This window comes from Centruroides vittatus, unplaced genomic scaffold, assembly GCF_030686945.1.
Source record: "Centruroides vittatus isolate TY-2023 unplaced genomic scaffold, ASM3068694v2 contig_875, whole genome shotgun sequence".
Lineage (NCBI taxonomy): Eukaryota > Metazoa > Arthropoda > Arachnida > Scorpiones > Buthidae > Centruroides > Centruroides vittatus.
The window spans coordinates 1428634-1449730 of record NW_027122567.1 but is presented as its reverse complement, the minus strand read 5'-3'; the positions used below and the strand labels follow the sequence as shown (position 1 = coordinate 1449730).

At 26.7% G+C, this 21097-nt stretch overlaps 1 protein-coding gene across 1 annotated transcript in view; it reads left to right on the top strand.

Moving 5' to 3' along the window:
• The window catches only part of PIG-T (phosphatidylinositol glycan anchor biosynthesis class T), a 45110-nt gene extending 25303 nt beyond the window's left edge, over nt 1–19807 (top strand). Inside the window, 2 exon segments of the mRNA XM_067279575.1 lie at nt 18094–18246; nt 18353–19807. Coding sequence (XP_067135676.1) covers nt 18094–18246; nt 18353–18470 — 271 coding nt within the window. The 3' untranslated portion in view covers nt 18471–19807.
• Nucleotides 19808–21097: the final 1290 nt, after the last annotated feature.

Below are 21097 nucleotides of genomic sequence, written 5' to 3'. Positions count from 1 at the left end.
ATATCATCACAATGCTGGTATGCTCTTTCAATCGTATTTTTAATTTATTTAATTTAAAATATTGATATAGGCTCTCCACCTCAAATTAGTAGTGGCTTGCTCCTGTACATCATACATTTCCTTTAACAAATAGAGTCATGCTGGTCATCCATCTAACACCTTTGAAGGGAAAATTTTTAAATTGAAATAGTGTGACTTCAGTTTGCATTGGAAGTTCATATATAGTTTGGAGCCTTCTGCCCCTAATCTTTTCATATCTGGTCTTGGCTTTCATCTATCTAACTCCATTCTCGAGATTAAGAAAAGACAGATGGATGGATGACAGTGGAAATTTATAGGTCTACAATTTTTCAAATTGCAGCACAAGTTTTTTAACACCAAAAATTACTATTAATCAAAGAATTTTTCTCATTTAGGAAGAATTCTGATTTATTGAAATTTTTGAACAGGTTTTACTGTAAACATCAACATTTTGAATATCTGAGTTTTCAATTTTTCATTGCATTTTGTGTTTTATTTTCCTTTCTTTCCTTCCTCTTTCTCAAGATTGGATATTTAGTCAAATAGTTTGGTTTTGAGAAAGTATTTGATCCAGATATTGAATACAATGTTTAGTATTTGGCAAAATACCAAATAATTACCTTGTGACTGAATATATTTGAATACTGAATAATGCCAAATATTCAGTTTAACATTATTTAAAAAATTGTAAGTTTTCTTATGCAAACATCTCTGACAAATTTTTGAAACTGATTTAGATAAAAGAAAGTTTAATAATGTTTCAAAATTCATCTTTTTTAGAGAATTAGCATGCTTTTCTTTTTATATTCTTGTTTTCTATTTGTTAATATCATTTACTTAAATCCTACATAGCATGGGAAAAGATTTAGCTGGTGACTGAAAAAATGATTTGTTAAATTTAATAATTTATTTGTTAAACATTATATAAAAATAAACATACATTTGCAAATTTTATAAGCTTATTAGAATTAAACTAAATGAGATGATGAAACAGTGTATGCTTGTCATTATTTAAATATTCATGTTTGGAATTTGAAAAGTTATTATTTAACATAGCTTCTTTTTAATATCTCTAATTTTTTAAATGAATGTTTGTTTAGATAATGAATTATACACAAAACAATCTTCACTAATGACTACTGGTACATATAAGATCAAATACAACCTCAGTGGAGAATCGAAAACATTAGTTCGTTAACTTTCATCGTTTTGTACCAGAAATCTGAAGGTTGAAGAGGTTGTATTTGAATTATACATATTCTATGTGCATTATTTAAATATTAATATGGCTAAATTATACATATTGAGTAAAATATATATTCATGAAATAAACTCCCTTTTGAATTCTTAAAATTATATAAATGACTATTTTTTTTTTTTTTCCTAAAACATTATTGTTTTATAACTGGAAGTAAAGAAAATTTATTTTTACATATACTTTATAAATTCAATTCAAAGAAGTAACAAGCTTTTTATATTGTGTAACTGCATTGAAACAATAGTTTTACAAGCATTCAACATTTTTATTGTCAAAGAATTGTAAAATTTTCATGGTTTTTAAAAGTGACAATTACTTTTGACTTTGATTTCATTCAAATTAGATAAGTGAAAAAATAAAAAAGGTTGATTCAATGTGGTTATGTCATGTATCAATTGTGACAACTCTGGATTTGTTTATTCATGGCTCTTATATCTTCATGTTTGACATGGTCAACATTCTTTTTTAATGAAAGAGATCTATCTGTTGCTCAGGGTGACAAGAAGGATTAAATGGTATATGTGAGATGAGTGGGTATGGATGTCCTGATACCAGAAAAATATTGATACCAGTATCATGAGTAGTTTAATAGTATTGATACCACTATTGGTATTAGTATCAGTCTTAAAGTATCAATACTAGCTTGGTATCGGCATAGGATATTGAAACTAGAAATCTTGCTGGCTGTTGCTGTTCAGTCTGTTGCATCACCTTCCAGTTGTTTTTACTGCTGAGAAGGTACTGTACTCATTACAATGAAGGCTGAATGGGACCCAGAGCAGCAATTAATATTTTTTTGCTTACTCCAGGGAATTGAATCCTGGCTATCTGGTTCAGAAGTCAGTGTGTCAGTCAGCACTTCAGTTTACACTTGTATGATGTTTTATGTATACAAAAGAAGCCCCAGATTTACAGTCCTGCTAATGGGCTCTGTGCATACTACTATACATCAGATGAGATGAATAAGGAATCATTGGTGAAGAAGTAAACAGTGTCTTTACATTTAAAGTTGTTTATTGTGCAAAATGTCAGTGCAAACAAGTACTGTATATACAAATTGTAGCTCATTTTAAACATCACTGATGGTTCAACAAACAAACAAGTACTGCATAATGTTTAACTAAATGTTTATTTATAAATAATAATTAGAACTCTAAGAATATATAGATTCTGGAAATGGAATTTGATGTAATACATTTATTGGTTTTCGGTCATTAATGTTTTTTATGTACATTTAACTTAACCAAAAAATAAAGAAAAAATTTATTTCAGTTTCTAATTCTGGCTATCTGGTTTCAGTCGGGCCTTACCTGTCTGTAAAAAATATAACTATACCAGATCTGATACATGAGAAAAAGTATCGACATCAGTATTGGACCAGTACTTTTGTATCCAGTACAAAAGTACTTGGTATTGACAGAAGGTATCTACAGTATTGGCATTGGAATGTTGGAATGTCCCTAGGAGTGGGCACTGAGAAAGACTTTGTTTTTACAAAGAAAGCATTTATTTTATGAGATTTCTTGCATTAATTGATGTATCCTCATATACGCCTTCAAATTTAGAGGATCTGAGTTTGATTTGAGTCTATTACACAGTCAAGGTTCTTCAGGGTGGGTCTCAAGATCATGATTTTATCATTGGCTACACTGCTGTCATGAGTAGTCTTCAATACTAAGATGTGACAAAACACTTTAATTGATCAAACACCCGTAATGATGAAGGAAATGTATTTGACAAATCTCAATAGGTAAAGGTGATTGCCCTCTTGTTAGCTGAGAGGGAAAGATTAATGGTTTAGTGTGGTCATAACGACTTTTCAGGTTTTTGGTAGAGAATAAGTAGTCAGTGAGAAGCCCACAAGAGAGCAACAAGGGACTCATTTCTAATGGGGAATAGATCTTTTCGTAGAAAAGATCATACAAAAAGTGAACTTGAGTGGGAAAATAGATACACAAGGAATGGATTTTTGAAAAAGAATAGTGCTTGGTACAGTTTGACAAAGCACCTGTAACTTTGTCAAGAAGAAAGTCAGTCAATATCACTACCAGATAATATAAGAATTGTTTGATAGTGATATTGACTGAAGATAGTTCTAATGCAATGATAGGAACATTTTCTTTTCTCACACCAGGTTATTTCCACATGCAAAATGTCTTGGCAAACTTACCCACTGCCTTATCAGACTCTGCCTTATTTCATTGTGATAACATTGATAATTGTTCTGGGGATGTAAAGTGTAAGGTATGTTCTGGCATATTATGTGTCTTGGTATTTTCTTTACAAGAACAAAAAAAATGAAGTGACACAATTTTTCCAGCGGTCTGTATGTACTGTACAGTACAGGTGTGATATATATAGAGGGTGTCTGTGAAGTTGTGGATTTTCAAAGCACTTCTGACTGATATGTTATAAGAGACAAGACTAACATGTTGGTTTTTTTAAATAGAACTGAAGAGAGGCTAAAACATTACATTAGCCTGAAATGCATTTGTTGTAAGTGTTTTAAATATGCCACAATAAAATCAGTTGTCATTTAACCAGGATTATTTGCAGTGAGAAAAATCGACCTGTAAGGATTAAAGTGATTGGTAGATAGCAATATTAATACAGCACACCTACAAATAAGAAGGTATAAATACTTATTCAAATAATTATGACCATACAAATAATTTTGGGTCATTTTAAAGTTGTTATCCGTTTTCAACATTCCAAACAGATACAGATGATTAACAATGTGAAGATACAAACAGTTCTTCGTTACAACCAATGATATGATATTAAAAAACACATATATATATATTTGATGTAGACCTTTTCTTGAAAAAAATTTAATACTGTGTTGTTGATGTCAGATCCTCAAAGGGAAGGTCAGTGTCAAATGTGTAGTGTATATGAGTTTTTTAATATCATATCATCAGTTGTAACAAAGAACTGTTTGTATCTTCATATTGTTAATTATCTGTATCTGGTTGGAATGTTAAAAAAAGGATAAAGACTTTAAAATGACCCAAAATTGGTATGGTCATAATTATTTGAATAAGTAAATTAAACCTTGGGACTTTATAATTCATATAAATACTAATCTTTTCGAAATTTAATTCTGCTTTTCTAAAGTATTATTTTCACATTTAGTTTTTTAGTTTTTAACATTATATATGCAGTAGAACACCAACTATCTGATATAATGTGAACTAATGTTACCTTAGTTAACTGAAAACTTGGATAAAATGGATGGCCACAGTCATTTTGAATTAAAACTTACCATAAAAATTTTTTTTATTCTTATCATTTTTAAATTTATTTTTATGCCTTAAGGCTGGACTCCACATTACCTGAAAACAGAAACTCAGAAACAGAATTAAAACATAGAGTTTTTGTTTCAGTTATGTTTTCGTTTTAACTTGACTCTACTAGCACTGAAATGAACTTTACGTGGAAATTCACCATCTGTTGATCAGTTGTGTAATTGTCGTAGAGTCAAACATGGACGACGCTACGGATTTTGCTATGCTTTCTCTGCATTTATTAACAGTTTCATTGTTAATAATCTTTGAATTATTTACATTTTTTGTCATATAGACATCTGTATTTTCTAACTTCTTTGATGAAGAATTCCATATTTATTTGTTTCCTCATCCTTTTCACTACATTTTCCGCCATTACGACAATCAAACTACATGAGACTAATGCATGTGACTACGCATCACAAATTCTCGTGTTTTTATTTGTTGCAGTACGACAGAAGTGTGGAACAAAAATGGAAAAGTTAAATAATTTTTAACTCTGCTTTCAGTCTTGTTTCTGTCCAACTGAACGTTCTAAAACTGAAAGTTTCGTCAGTTTGGCTTTCAGTTTTATGCTTATGTCGCAGATTCCGGTAATGTGGAGTCCAAGCTTTAGTGAATTTAATCATATACAAGAACATCATTTTTTTAATATCATTTATTGCATGTACGGCTAGTATGTATAATAGTTTTAACAATAAAAATATGCATTATTACAATTACATTTTAATATGAATGGTTTGTTTTACATTGAAGTGAAATGATGAAGATAACATATACAAATCATTTTGTAATATGTGTTAATGTTTTAAAGTTTCTTTAAAAAGTTTTATAGCTGTTCCTTCTTTCTTTGCTGAAATGTTCTGCAATCACTTCAGCATCATTTTACTTTCCCAGCTGTTATATATAACAGAGAGAAAGTATGGCAATCAGTCAAAAAATGATTCCCCAAGATTTCTACATATTTGAACTCAAGACTTAAATCATCAAGAAATGCAAAACAATTTGGGGATCTTTTCTGTATGTATGGATGTTCATGTGGAGGGGATTGATTTTGTTCACCCTCTTTGAAGCTTAATAATTCTTGTGCTTTTTGTCAAAAATTTCTGAAATTTTGCAGGAAGGTTTGTGTATTAAGGGAATTGATGCTATTAAATTGTGGTGGTTAAAGATTGACAGGGTAGGGAGATAAAGGGGGTTATGTATCACATCTTGCTTAGGGTTGGACTTAATGATGATTCCACTTGTTATTAGCATTTACAGTTTTTTTTATAAAACTCATTTCTACCCTCAAAGTTAAGCTTTTTTCCATTTTATAATACTTAAAAATATAAAAAGTTTTTAATAATAAAATATCAAAACAGATGGCTCTACAAATGCTGTTTTAAATGTTGCTAGGAAAGTTAAGAAACTTGTTGCTGGATTTCTTGTACCAGGCACTTTTTATTAGGCACAAATGGACAATTAAATATTTCATCCATTTAAGTCAGCTGGCTCAATAGCTTCATTCTGGCTACAGTATCAGCTTCGTTTTGCAGCTTCAGCTGCAAAATGAAGCTGATACTGTAGCTTCTATTCTGTCACATTTATTTTTCCTTTCTGGCATTAAGCTGTGTGTCATCTGTTTGGTTATATAATTTTCAATCCTAAGCCTGACAAGAAATCTTACTCTGAAGTCAAGTCTTTTAGATTTATTAGCTTAATGTCTTTGATTAAGACATTGGAAAAGTTCATTGATAGGCATCTGAGGAACATTTGTTTGAATAGGTTTTCTCTTCATTTCCTTCAGTTTGCTTATCAATGTGGTAAGTCATGAGAGGCTGCTTTACACAATTTGGTTTTCTAAATTGAAAAAGCTTTGGATATCAACAATATTGTATTAGCTGCATTTCTTGGCATTGAGAGTGCTTTTGATAAGACCTCTTTTGAGGCTGGATTGATTTTATACTGTGCCATCAAAGTGTAGTGATTTCCCTGAGAGCATTTGTTGTGTGAGACTGCCCTCAAGGTGGTATATTTTTACCTAGTGTTTCATTATTATTCCCTTTAATCTCAGAAAAGTTTTAAAGGGTTTTTCTAAACCTCTTCTCTGTGGTAAAAGGATGCATCTTTCTTCCTTGATCAAGTACCTTGAGGTTTTACTTGACTCTAGCCTGTTATTGATTTTACAACTTGAGATGATGTTAGACAAGGCCAGGCATATATTCTGGTTATGTAGAGGTATTCGTGACAAACTACAACTACATATCCTCTTTTGGATTTTTATTATGGTGGTTTCATCAAAATAGCTTATGCTGCCTTAGTTTGATGGCCATGGTACTTTTAAGGACTGTCAGATTAATCTGCAAATTTTGCAGTGCATTGCATATCTATGACTCCAAATGGTTCTGTTGGGTCTTTTTCATCTACACCTGTTCACTTAGATTGATGTGAGGAGAGACCTTTATAGGCTCAAGTATACTTGTAAATTTTAGAATTTTGCTGGATGAAAAAATTTTTTTACAAAAATAAAAAGATTTAGTCGCTTCCAAAAAATTTTTGGTGGATCACCATTTATTTCCTTAAAATGTTTGAGAATAAAAACTTCGGGACGACCCGACCTTTCTTTTTAGGCTTCATGGCCGCCCAGGAAACAATTCTTTAAAACATAGAAAAAACTCCAATTAAAATTATAAAAATTTCACAAAAAATTGGAATTGGTGATCTTACGACGTCTTGAGTTGCATCCATGACTTCCGTTTGGGAGTTTTGGACCTTATATCCACTTGGAAATTTGCGCTGTAAAATTGGAGTTTAATTGGGATTTAATTGGAATTTTTCCTATGTTTTAAAGAATTGTTTCCTGGGTGGCCGTGAAGCCTAAAAAGAAAGGTCAGGTCATCCCGAAGTTTTTATTCTCGAACATTTTAAGGAAATGAATGGTGATCCACCAAAAATTTTTTGGAAGTGACTAAGTCTTTTTATTTTTTAAAAAAAATATACTTGTAAACTTACTTCTAAACCAAATACTGTTGTACATATTGCTATTGAGGGGCATGATAAAGGAAGACATCATTTCTGTGGATTCCAACAGAACGTTACCTCGGTTCATTTGTGACAGGCCTTATCTGGTCTCTTTTCTCACTCACCTCGACAAGAATTCTCTAGTTCACCTAGCAAATAGGTTAGACAAAAAAGTCTTACTGTGCTTTAAATCAGGAATTGACTTCAACTGCTTAGAATGATTGGAAGTAGTACAAACTTTAATCGCTCTAAAGAAAATATTAAAAGAAATATTAAAAGCTGGTTCAGGCCCTCCATTGGGATATGAATCATCCTGTTTGACTAATAAATTAGCATTACATTGCCAACAATCTCCTAATGGTCTAGCACTCCAAGAGAAAGACCCTATTATGGGTAACCAGCTCATTGAGTTACAAATAGCAGTCCCAGCAACTGTACTGAAGTAACACAACAAAAATCTTTAAGTCAGTCCAACTGTTAGAAACAATGAAGATAGTCTTATTAAGAGGGCATAGGATTTTATATAAAATAGTGAAAACACATCAAGTAATAAGTAGTGGAAAACCTGCCAAGTTGAAAAAAGGCTTTATCTGACTGTTACCTACAGACACCAGCACCTCTGTCAGTATTAGTTTTGGATCCATGTTTTATTTTGGGTAGTGTTGTGACTAGTTTTGGTCACTTTTGTAAATATCTGTGCTGACTGAAATTTTTCTCGTTAGCTTCTTGCTACTTTTGCAGATCTGCTAAAGAGACTCCTCTGCTTCTTATTTATGAATCTGCAGATCTCTGCTCAGGTGGATTTGTTCATCTGGATTCACTTTGTTGAGCTTTGGTGAAATCCCTCAGCTTTCCTTCAGATTTTTGCTATTTTTTTTTTTTTTAATGAGATTAGACTTCTGAAGTAATCTCTCATGGGGTACATAATAGACCTTTTAGGTTGACTTGCATTTGGTCTATTGGCTCCACCTGCACAATAACAATAGCTCAGATCCATCAACTGTAACCTTACTACTAATAGACTGTATTATAGTCTGTTTTGTATTTTCTGATTTTTATCTGGGGTAAATTTTGAAATTGCACATCTTATATGCTTTAATTCTTTCTGCAAATAGTCTTATCTTGTACTAATTAAAGTCTGTCCCAAAAGTTTAGATAAAATGATTTTTCATGAAAAACTTTTAAAAATATTGAACTTTTGATTGGTTTTATAAGACAAATGAGGTCACAATGCATCATATTAAATGTCATTAAAATGATAAATTTAAAAATTAAATTGTTTAGAATAATAGAAATTTTATTAGATTTTGTTGTTAAGTAGTACTAATATTTTATTTGTTTCTGAGCAAATTACTACACAAATTCATAATGAATGACATCAGTTATGACTATTATTCTAGGAAATCTCATTTTTATAATGGTTAGTTTTGAAATTAACAAAGAAATAACAGAAAAATCAAGATCCCCAAAGAAAAAGAAAATCAATTTTCTTCAGAATTGACTGAAATTTGGTGATTGAAAGCAAGTGGGCATTCAGTTACTGAAATTTTAAGCAAAATATGTCATTCAGCTTCAGGAATATATAAAGTTATGGCAAGAAACAAAAATTTTAAACCAGTAACATGTTGAAGTTGACCTAAAGTAACATCATCCAGAGATGAAAGATGTATTATTAGACTGGTATCTAGACAAAATTTATCAGTTAGACAAGTTTTAAGAGAGTCTAACTTAAATATGTCTAAAATACTGTACACAGAATACTAAGTAAAAATCTTTATATTAAACAAACAAGGATGTGTAGAAAAACCACCTCTCAAACCTGAACATCTTAAAGCAAAATTGGAATGGGCCCTAAAGCTACATGTAGTGGAAAGATGAATGGTTAAGTACTTTCTTCAGTGATAAAAAAACAAGTAGAACTTAGATGGCCTTGATGGCGGGAATTACTACTGGGATGATCTGAGAAAAGAAGACCGAGTGTTTTACAGCAGACAACATGGTGGTGTTTTTCTAATGGTGAGAGGAGCATTTGAATTAAGTGGAATTTCCAATCTAGCATTTCTTTCTGGACATCAGACTTCATAACATTATCAAGACACCTTAGAACATCATCTCTTCCTATAGCAGAAATAATAGATAATCCAAATTGGACATTTCAACAGGACAACACTCCCATTAATTGTTCAAATTCAACCAAAAAATGGCTTCAGAATCAAAATGTGAATGTTATGAAATGGCCTGCAAGAAGTCCTGACCTAAACCCAATAGAAAACTTATGGGGATCATGGCAAGAAAGGTATATGCAGATGTCAGTTTTCCAATGTTACAGAACTTAAATGTGCAATTGAGGTTTCACGGTATAACTTGAAACCAGAATTATTACAAACTCTCGTGAATTTCATGTCACATTGTGTATATGATGTTATTAAAAATCATGGAAGCACAATTAGCTGTTAAAAATTTTTTTCGATGTAATTTTTGAAATTTACCTAAACTTTTGGGACAACTTAATGTTTAGCAAAATTTCTATTTTTGTAAGAATCTTAATAACTATTAAATTGCTAAAGTTATCTTTTTAATGATATTTAATGTGATGTATTGTGACTCATTTCACTTATTAAAGCAATTAAAAGTTCAGTATTTTAAAAGTTATTCAAGAAAAATCATTTTACCTAAACTTGGACAGACCTGTCTAAATCTTATAAACAAAAAGCTAAATGTAGTCCTTTGCTAATGCTGAAGCTGTAGGAAATTTATGAATTTATGTAGGAAATTAATGCTCCGCTTTGTTATAGATGATAACTTTTTCAAATGTATAATGTAAATTGTAAACCATTAATTGTTTGTACTCAGTGGTTTGTAAAGATCATTCTTTTTTTTTTTTTATTTAAGTTATGGATCAAATTTCTTACTGTAAGGAAAATAGTCTTTGGATTTTGAGGAAAAGATGGAAAAATTTATAATTTAGCATCGTTAAAAACTCCAGACATTAAATCAAGAGCTTGCATTCTGGTTATTATACTTTGGGCTGTTCAGATATAGTAAATTTCTTAGAGAATACTGTTAATAAATTGATCTAGCTTTGTTTCTATCTTTATTGTTGGAGCTTTGAACTTCATTAAGACTATTTTAATGGGCCATCCTAATTTATGGATCTTTATAAAACTAAACAATTTTGGTATTGATATATTGAAAGATAGCTTGAGTCTCAAGTCATCAGGCATCCTTTAATAATTTAATTTATTGCCTTTTCTATATTACTAAAAGAATTGTAAAATTGGATTAATCAAGTTTAATTCTAAGGGTTTAGTACACAGTAAAAAAATTTGTTTTTGCAATTTATAAATTATTATTATTAATTTTTCCATGACAATCAAATTTACATAATAATAAAAATTCTATAATTAATAATATAATAATAAAAATTTTAATGTAAGTAACTATGGGAATTTGCGCTAGAATTTATCCTGCTCACATGGAAAATCCTATGGAAAGGGTAAAAATTTCTTAATTCCAGCCTGCCAGAAAAAGGTTGTTGTGACTTTATATTTCATCATTAAGTAACTGTTTCATGAACAAGTTCATTTAGTCCTGGAGATGTTTTTATGCACTTCCTTAATTTAATATTATTCTATCTTTGGAGTGGTTATATTCATTCATGTTCTATTGGTCTTGTTTTTTCTTTAGAGTCCTAAGAATCCATTTAAGTTTCTTGATTGAAACCATTTTATTTTCCATTGCTTTGTATTTGTTTTACTTATGTTCTGTCAAAATTTATATTAAATTGTTGAACCAACTAAAGAAGCTTGAATAAAACAACAAAAATACTTTTCAAATAAGTTATTTTTAATATTAAATATATTGTTTATTTTATTTATGTTGCTTTTGTGAGTTTAATTTTTTTATTATTATGTGATTTTTAATATTTCAAAATCTAAAAAAAAAATGTTGAAAACAAGTTAAACGACTTTAAAAATTAATTAGTAAATATTATTTTTATAGTTATAAAATTTATTGCATGAAATATTCAAATTCTCTACTTTATACCAATGTTGTCCTGTTGTTTTAAACAAATTACATAATAAAAAACATATATATCAATTAAAATGAATTAACAGTGTTTTAAACCAAGAAATGTTTAGTTTGTTTTCTAAATATTCTAATTTTTATTTATATGAAGTTTTAAATTATTCAACATAAGATAAAACAGTAAAATATAAAATAAAATAGTTAAATAATTTTTACAATTGTTAAATTGTTTGAGAAAGAGATTTTATATTAGCTACTATAATTAAAGACTGGATATTCTAATAAAATTTAGGTTAATAAATTATGTTAATGTTGTTTAAATTATAAACTATTTTATAAAATTTTTAAAATTAAAAATATAGTTAGATAAGCTAAAGTTTTGTATGTTTAAAAAGAAAAAAGAATAGAAAATTGAGAAAATGTGAATTTTTGACTACTGGATTACATTAATCATAATTAATGATACTACTATTGCATATTATACTAGATTAAGATTAATTAGATTGATGATAATTAGTATATTATCCTGGATTAACCTATATTAAACTATAGATAACTAAATATACAGAAATATAAATATCCATTAACCCGAATGCCTGCCTCTAGGCAAAATTACTTAACATTTGATTATTAAATAGTAGTCGTATTATAGCCTGATATAATCGGAAAGATCGTTTGGTCTAAATATACAGATAAATCTTTTTTTCATTTTTTTTAAAATGAATTTTAACATACAAGGTAATATTGACTAATAGATCATAAAAAAATTATTTAAATTCTTCTTATAAACTGTAATTTAAATATTATTTTTTAAAAAAGAAAGTTCTTACAGATCACTAAAGACTATTTTTTTATTTTTCAAATTAATATATTGTTTATTTTTACCATAAATTCTTAAACTAGCTGTATATATATTTTATCTAAATTACCATAAATTCTTAATAATCTGAAACATGTTTCATTTTTCAGAGATTTGAATAATTGATTACGATTATGATAAAAATTTATTATTTTATCAAATTGTAAATTTAATAAAACACCAATATATTTTAATATAATTAAAAAATAATTTTTAGTGATAAAAGGTTTTCCCTTTACTTGTTATATATGTAGCATTGGGGAATATTTAATATGAGAACACTTAGCAGTCCACTTCCCGAAAGCCTACTTGGAAAATTCCTACAGACTTTTGGGAAACATTAAATGTTTGTTTTATTTATAGTCATTAGCATTAAAAGGTAGCAACACTAATTTTGTCTTATCTTTCTTGCCTACAGCTTGATTATGATAGATGTTCGGTTGGTTGGTAAGGATTTTTTTTCCCCACAAATTTTTAAACACGCACCAAGGTTAAAAATTAAGAATAAATAAATAAAATTAAAATCAATAACAAAAGCATAAACATCAAAGAAAAATCTTTTACTGTTAAAAATATAAATTCATGTTATGCTGATGTTACCTATCCTAGCTCCAAAGTTATGTATGGATTACTAAGTAATTTGAATTTTTATATTTCCTTTCAATATTCATTAGAAAAATATGCAAAGAAAATAATCTGTTTATAATATATACTGGTTTGAATTGTAAAAGTTTAGGGTCAAGTATATGTTAATTGAAAAAAAAAATTGATTTTTATTTGAATATATTATGGAATGTTAAAAAAATTCATTAAATTATTATAAATTTTTACCAAAGTTTAAGTATAAAAATTTATGATTTTTTTTAAAAAATAAATTAGATTGAACTATATATTTTAAAAATAAAATGAATAGTTATGGTGAACTATTCAGAATAAGAAAGTTATAAATCCAGTAAAACTTTTTAATGAACTGGGATAGTCAAAACGAACATGGATAGTTTGAGAGGATTGAAGGCATTCATTTATTAAAAGTTCTTGCTGGATTTAAAGTTTCTTGTTTTGAATTATATTTGTGCAATTGAATTGATTCCGTATTACGTTGAACTATTCTAATCAGATAACTTTTTTTGCAATTAAATTATCCATTTAATGCATAAGAAAAATATTATATACAGTAAGAATGATATTTAAATTTATTGTTTGCGTTTCTTAGCATAATTCTCAAATAATTTCAGTAGATCATATTTGATATTACAAATTAATTTCCATATATTTTAGAAGTTCTGTATATATATTACAATTATAACACTACAAAAAAATTCCAAAATTTATAGTAATTATTGACTACATATTCCTGATAAATGAATAATATATTATTCATTTATCAGAATTATTAATGAGATTATAATATAATAGAATTATATTATAATCTCATTAATAATAATAATAATAGAAATTATTATTATTAATGGATTATAGAAATAATGGAATTAATAATCTCAAGCATCTCTTCATTTAACATATATTATTAATATAGTTTTAAAATTTACAATTATTATAATAAATATTTTAGCATGATGTATATGCTGAACTGCTTTAAAACTATAAAGTAACTTTATTAAATATTTTATATAAATCTACCATAATTAATTAACATGCGACTTTTTAATTTTTTATTATATAATATAACGCTTTAATTTAATTATGTTTATTACTACTATTATTTTTAATAAATTAATTAGAAAATTAATATTTTTTTATGTGTAATTAGTTTCTTGCTATCATTTCATAAAATTAACATAATATGGTAGGCAGGGCCGGATTATCGAATAGGCAAAGTAGGCAAATGTCTAGGGCCCGTAATTCGAAGGGGCCCGGCTTCATTAGCCATTGCCTAAATAAAAAAAAAATCAACAGCCATCCGTGCGTTAGAAGTAATCTCTCCCACGAGATCTCTCGCACCATCTAGAAATATTCCTAGGGCCGCCTCTCATAGTAATACTGATGTATGGTTATGATTCATTTTCTAAATTTAAACTTATACGTCGCGACATCGCATATTCGATATAGCGTTCAAGTTGCTCGAGTGCGAAGATATTACAATTCAATAGTGTTTTATAAAAGAGTTAAAAAGGGTGACACTACGGTGTGACTTGGGGTGACACCACGATATCCGCACCGGGTGTCACCCATGCTAGCTACGCTAATGTCACATTATATAAGATTTGTTTAGAAGCAACTTATTTAAATAGGGCCCCAATTCAAATTTTGTCTAGGGCCCGCTAGAGGCTTAATCCGGCGCTGATGGTAGGTAAATTTCAAAATTATTAAATTTATATAATTATTTGAAAATACATATTACATTTTAATTTCTATTTGAATAAATAATAATAAGAATTAATACTGTAGATCTTTTAATAATAAAAGTTAAATATCAAACAACCTAGAAATTTACTGTGTTGCTATATTTATAAATGGGTGGCTCCATCTATTAATGGTTACATATAATATTCCATGTGAAATATTCAATGTTTAAAAATGTAAAATTCATAAAATCTTATTTAATTAATAAACCTAATAAAAAGATATTCAAGATCTTAACTTAAGCTTTTAATTACCATGTACAATTTATTTCTATTATTTAAGATTTTTAATTAAATTTTACTTTATTTTTAAACTTTAAGGATTGATTATTCCAAATAGAGTAAATGTTTATTGTTATTTAATTATTCATTTAATTACTTGTACATAATTAATATGTAACAAAACACAATTTTTATTTGATTGCATAAATAATTTCAGCTATAAAATGATATTATATAATAATAGAAATATTCAATTTATCTAGCTTAATCATATAAATTTATGAAACTGATTTATCAGCATTAAATTATATAAAACATTTTTTACAAATCACTTGAATAGACACAATTGTATTCTCAAAACGTTAAATTTGATTGCAATATTAATAAAACACATCATCTGTTTTATAATATTTTTTTTATTTAATATATTTTAAAAAGAAATAAACATACTTTAAAGTGGCAAATTTATTTAAAAAGTAAATTACTGATTTAAAGATTTATTTCTCTTTGTGATTTAACCAGGTTTTTTTTAATATACATTTAATATACAATTTCTGCATTTGCTGTTTGATTTTAATATAATTCTGAAAATTAAAAAATATTCTGCATTAAAACAATTGGAAATTATAATATAATAAATGCATTTTTAAATTGGCATATTTATAAAACAAAAAAGAAAAAGTTTTTATTACATTTTTTTAAATTTTTAATTCTTAACATTCAAATGCTTAATTTACTTGGAAGTAATAAAATATTTATACTTAATTAAAATTGATAGTCAAAAAAAGAACAATAACAATTAATAATTCAAAATTTACCACTTCGATAATAATTTTTTAAAAAAGAACCCGTTTAATTTTTTAAATTCACAAAATTATTATTTTTTTAATTTATGAAGTTATATAAAATAGAACTTAATTAAATTTAAATTAATAAGAAAAAAGAATTTTATGATTAAAATTAAAATTTAGAAATCATTTATTGATTAAATCCTTAATTAAATTTTAATTGAATATCTTTGTTGATTTTTATCTTACTTTATTCAATGTAGATATTCCGCAATGAAAGAATTTTTAATAAATCATATTTTAATTACACAAAAATCAACAATAACAATAATTATTATGATTATCTCTATTATAATTTAATAAATTTTTATATATTAAATATGAGAATACTGACTTATTTATAATGAGAGATATTCAGAATTAATAGTCTCTATTAGACACTGTAACATTGTTAAGCTATATTTATGAAATAATTTTATTATTTACTGTATAATTTATAAAATAATTTATTATATATATGCAGATGTTGATATTATGATGATGCATTATTTACTTGCAAATTAATTTTTATGACAATTATTTATGTTATTAAATTAAACCTAAATTTGAATTCTCTATTTATAAACAATTTTAAAATCTAAATACATATATATCTTTGATTATATTTCTTCATAAAATTTATGTATTTTTCAAAAAATTTGAATAATTTTAGGCCTTTACAAATTTAGCCTTTATTTTGTCATTAATGTATTGCTATAATTAATAATTAGGTAATTAAATTTACTAATTAAGTGTATACATCGTGTATTTAATTAATATGTTGTGTGTTTGGTTTAATTTCATGTTTGTTATCTAATCATTTATGAAAACAAACATTGGAAGTAATAAACTTCTTAAAAAGAAAAAAGTTCTTTTTAACAACATAAACATTTCTAATGTCTTATACTTTGTCAATTTTATAAAAGATATCAATAAAAATTAATATATTTGTGAAAGGAACTTCACAATTGGAAGTTTTTATATTTTACATTATCTCTAAAGTATCACTTTTGATGATTTATTACCCATAAAAACAGGTTTTATCTGCTTACAATAGTATATAATATCAGAAGATAGCAATATCTATTGATAGCAAATTGTCCTGTAGCACAATAGAGTTTTCTTTGAAAGGTCAAGTGTCATAGATATATTTTACCTTGGGCATTATCTGTATTGCAATTTAGTTGCAGCATTTTCTTATTTTTATTTTAAGCGTTCATTGATTGCTCCGTAATGAATTTTATTCTACAAGAAATTTTGTCATCTATTTTTATTAACTCTACAAATTTTAAACAAAAAGTTATAAAATTAAAAAAAAAGAAAAAATTAATTATTTCAATTAGGGAAAAATTTGTAAAAATTCTTTCATTAAAAAAATTTTTATCGCAAGATAATTAAGTAAATATATTTACGTAATCATAATTAAATAATTAATATGTTGTCTCTGTAGAATTTAATAAATTTAAATAATAAATTATTTTCTCTTTATTCATAATAAACTTTAAAATAATTTTTTAAATTATGTTATTAAAAAATTTATATTAATTATATAAACAAAAAAATTTTATTTTTCAAAATAGATCTATTTTTTAATATTGTTTTTAATTATAAATTAATCATGTAATAATTATTTGAACAAAGCTAAAGTTTAATCTCCCATTAATTTTAATTTTTATTAATTCTTCCTATGGCTTATTAAATAGTCAAGTAAAGATAATGATTAAAAAAACTTTGTTTAATGTTGAATAATAAAGAAACAAGATGAGTTGTATATGTCATTAAATTAATTATAATTTTATATAGGAAAAAAGGTGATCAATTTTCTAGTTTGATGTGGTGAAAGTGGCATATAAGATTGGTAACAAGCCACAGCGATAAATTAATCACATAGCATTCTCATTAAAATACAATTAATCATCGAAAGCAATGAAGAGTTAAAAATCTTGTTAAAAGGGATTAGATTTGTTTTAACACTTGATAATAATTGAACAGGCGTATGCATAAAAGAGCCAAGATAATAATTTTTTCACATCTGGTTAAAGCATTCTTATTAATTATATCAAATTATAATCTTGTTAGTAATTTTTTTTTATATGTGTTTTATTAAATTATTTCAACAATCAGTAATTAGCAGTTTGTAGTAAAGTTAATAAGTATGTGATTGATTAATTTGATTAGATTAACAATAAACAAGTTCAAACAGTAATTTTAGTATTTTTTACAGGGATTTTCGGAATACTTTTTTGAGACTGTATACAGAGAGTTTATTAATATCATTACCGACTCCAGACTTCAGCATGCCTTATAATGTCATATGCTTGGCATGTACAGTAGTTGCACTGGCATTTGGACCAATTCACAACATTACAACAAAGAGGTAAGTTTTAAAAAATTGATCCTTTCATAAATAGAAGAACGTGCATATGTATATATTTGCAGTTTTTTAATGATTTTTGTTTCTAAATAAAAAATTGTATACACAGAATTTCTGTAATGAAACAGAAGAAAGAAACATTAATCACAAAAATCAAAAGGAAAATATTTGGTGGTTCAAACTCCTGTGATGCAAAAGAACTGTTGGAGAGTAAGAAAGAAAAATAAAAGTATTTGTTTACAGTTGGAACAGTTGAAGAAGGGAATAAAAAGTGAAAAAATGTTTTCATTCAGGATTTAAGAAAGCTTATTATGATGTAAAAATTATTGCTATCCCAGCACAGAGTTTAAATCCCATCTGTATGTATTTTTTAATTTTATTTAACATTTTATTATTAATTTATTTTATCGTATTGTCAAAATTAGAATTTTTATAATTCTTATTTTATGTATAATTTCTATTTTTTATATAAATATCAAAAATCGGATTTAAGTTTAAATATTCAGAACGTTTAATTTAATAATATATATTAATGTATTATATATAAATGTATATATATTTTTTGCACTAAATATTCATTAATTTATAACTATTAGGGGAAAAAAATAAAAATAAATTGTTTAATTTAAAATGGAAGTGGTCTTTGATTTTAAGACTTAAGATGGCAGCACGGGAAAATAGATTTAATTTTTCGAAAATCTATTTTAATTAATTCAATTTTTTTCGTTATGATGTCATTGATTATTGTATATAACATGGATGGAAATGTAAATTTAAAATTCAAATACATTTCCAAAAAGTAATGAAGGACTGATGGTTTTAATTTATTTACTTCAAAATAGATAGGAAAGAATTTGCATTTGAAAGTGCTTTTTCTATTTTTCTTTTTCTCAATTAAATTTACCAGGAAAATGACAAACAAGAGATAAAGTTAGTATCTAGCATAGAAACAAATTATTTTAGTTGATATGTTGTGCTGTAAAGTAGCATGTTATCTAATCAAGTGAAATAGCATACTAATGGAGGCGATAAAAGCTTACCAGAATTACTTCCATTGAAAATGCCATTTTTAATATATTGCTATAAATAAGAAGATAAAACCTTGTAAAGGATGTTTTTGTATATAAATTGTTAGATAAATTAGCAAGCAGGCCAATAAATTGGGTTTCTTTGTTAAATTTTCTTATTGGTAAAATCTAAAAGAAAAAAGAAATAAATAAAGAAAAACGATCTTTATGCTATTTTTTACTCTAGAATGCACTGAGACAATATTGATCTAAGGAGACTTTTTAAAATCCACTTTTCCTATTGCAATTCTATTCGAAATAAAAAAAGAAAGGAGTTTAAAAAATGTTATGAATAATTCGTGAATTTGTTAAGTATACAAGTTTCCAACTTTGTACTGTTCTTCACTATTTGAGAAAGCAAAGGAAAGGGGAAAAAACAAAATAAAAGTTTAAAAAAATATCAGATATAGCTGATTGGTTATATGAAATAAAAAATTTTATTGCTATAAAAGTATATTTTATTGGCCAACAATTTTTTAAAATTCATATTTTTCCACCTATCGGATTTAATTTAAGAGACGGAAACTTATCAAATTGGAAGAATGGCTATTTTTTTAAGGAGTAGCTCACTTAATATAACAAGTAATATATCATAACTGGTTAGTTTACATACTTTAAAAGATAAAAAGTATTATTCAATGCAGCAGAGAGAGTCAATAAAATTAAATTATTTTTTATGACAGCCAAGTAATTTTAATATAGTATTTTCTAGCTCCCTAACTTGAATGATTTTAACTCTGTTTGAGGCTCCATTTCTACAATTAGTCACTTTATGTTGTCAGAGACTTTTTATTTATTGGTTCACTCTAGATAAATCTTCTTTCTCAAAGACAGAGAGAAAAAAAAATTAACTCATTCTTATGCATTTATAGAGGTTAAATATCTTTCACTTTAGCAGTGGAACACTATTTTTCAGTCTGAAAAATGTTTTATTTCTATTGAAATTTCTGCGATTTAAATTCCAATACCATAGTCAGAGTTGATAAATTGACAGATTCATAAACTAGGATTTTTAAACTTTTTCTTAGTAAGGCAAAAAAAAATATATATATATATATAATGTAAACCTTCTAAAAAAGAAATGACCTTTGACAGATTTAAAAAAAATACACATTTGTTGAAATATGTCTTGTGACGTTTTTCAAACTGAATCTATTTTATTTCTAGAAGCAATTTTTAGAACTAAAGAAGATTTTTTTAAGATAACTAGTCATTCCAAGCTTCGGATTTCTGAAGAAAAGAAATAAAATAAAATAAAAAGAGAAAGCTAATGACGAATATCTCTCTGCTTTGTTTCCCACTGGAGATTTATATTTTGTCATTTCTCTTATCATTTAAATTTATCTATAACAATAGAAGGTAAATGCTAAGAGTTTTTATTTAACATAAACTGTATCAAGCTCCTTTCACTTCCTGATAAGGATTTTTTTTTCTTTTTATCTGCCTAGAATAATGGAGATTTGTATTCAATCTATATTCTTCTGTTAGAATTCGAACCACTTATTCCCAGAGGGTTTCTTACAGTTTAAAATTTCTTCTGCATTCTATGGCAGTATTCTTCAAACTTCCATTTAAAAATTTTCTTTCACTTCTCAACAAGTACATACATTTTTTCCCCAACTCCTTTCTTTCTAGTATTTACATCTTTCAGCATTTTAATATTTTTTTCTTTAACTTTTCTTTTTTTCCGAACAAAAATAAACCGTTGTCTATGTATAGCGTAAGCTGATACTTTCTAAACAAATTTTTTGAATGTATATTCTAAAATCTATAGAGAACTTGCACTT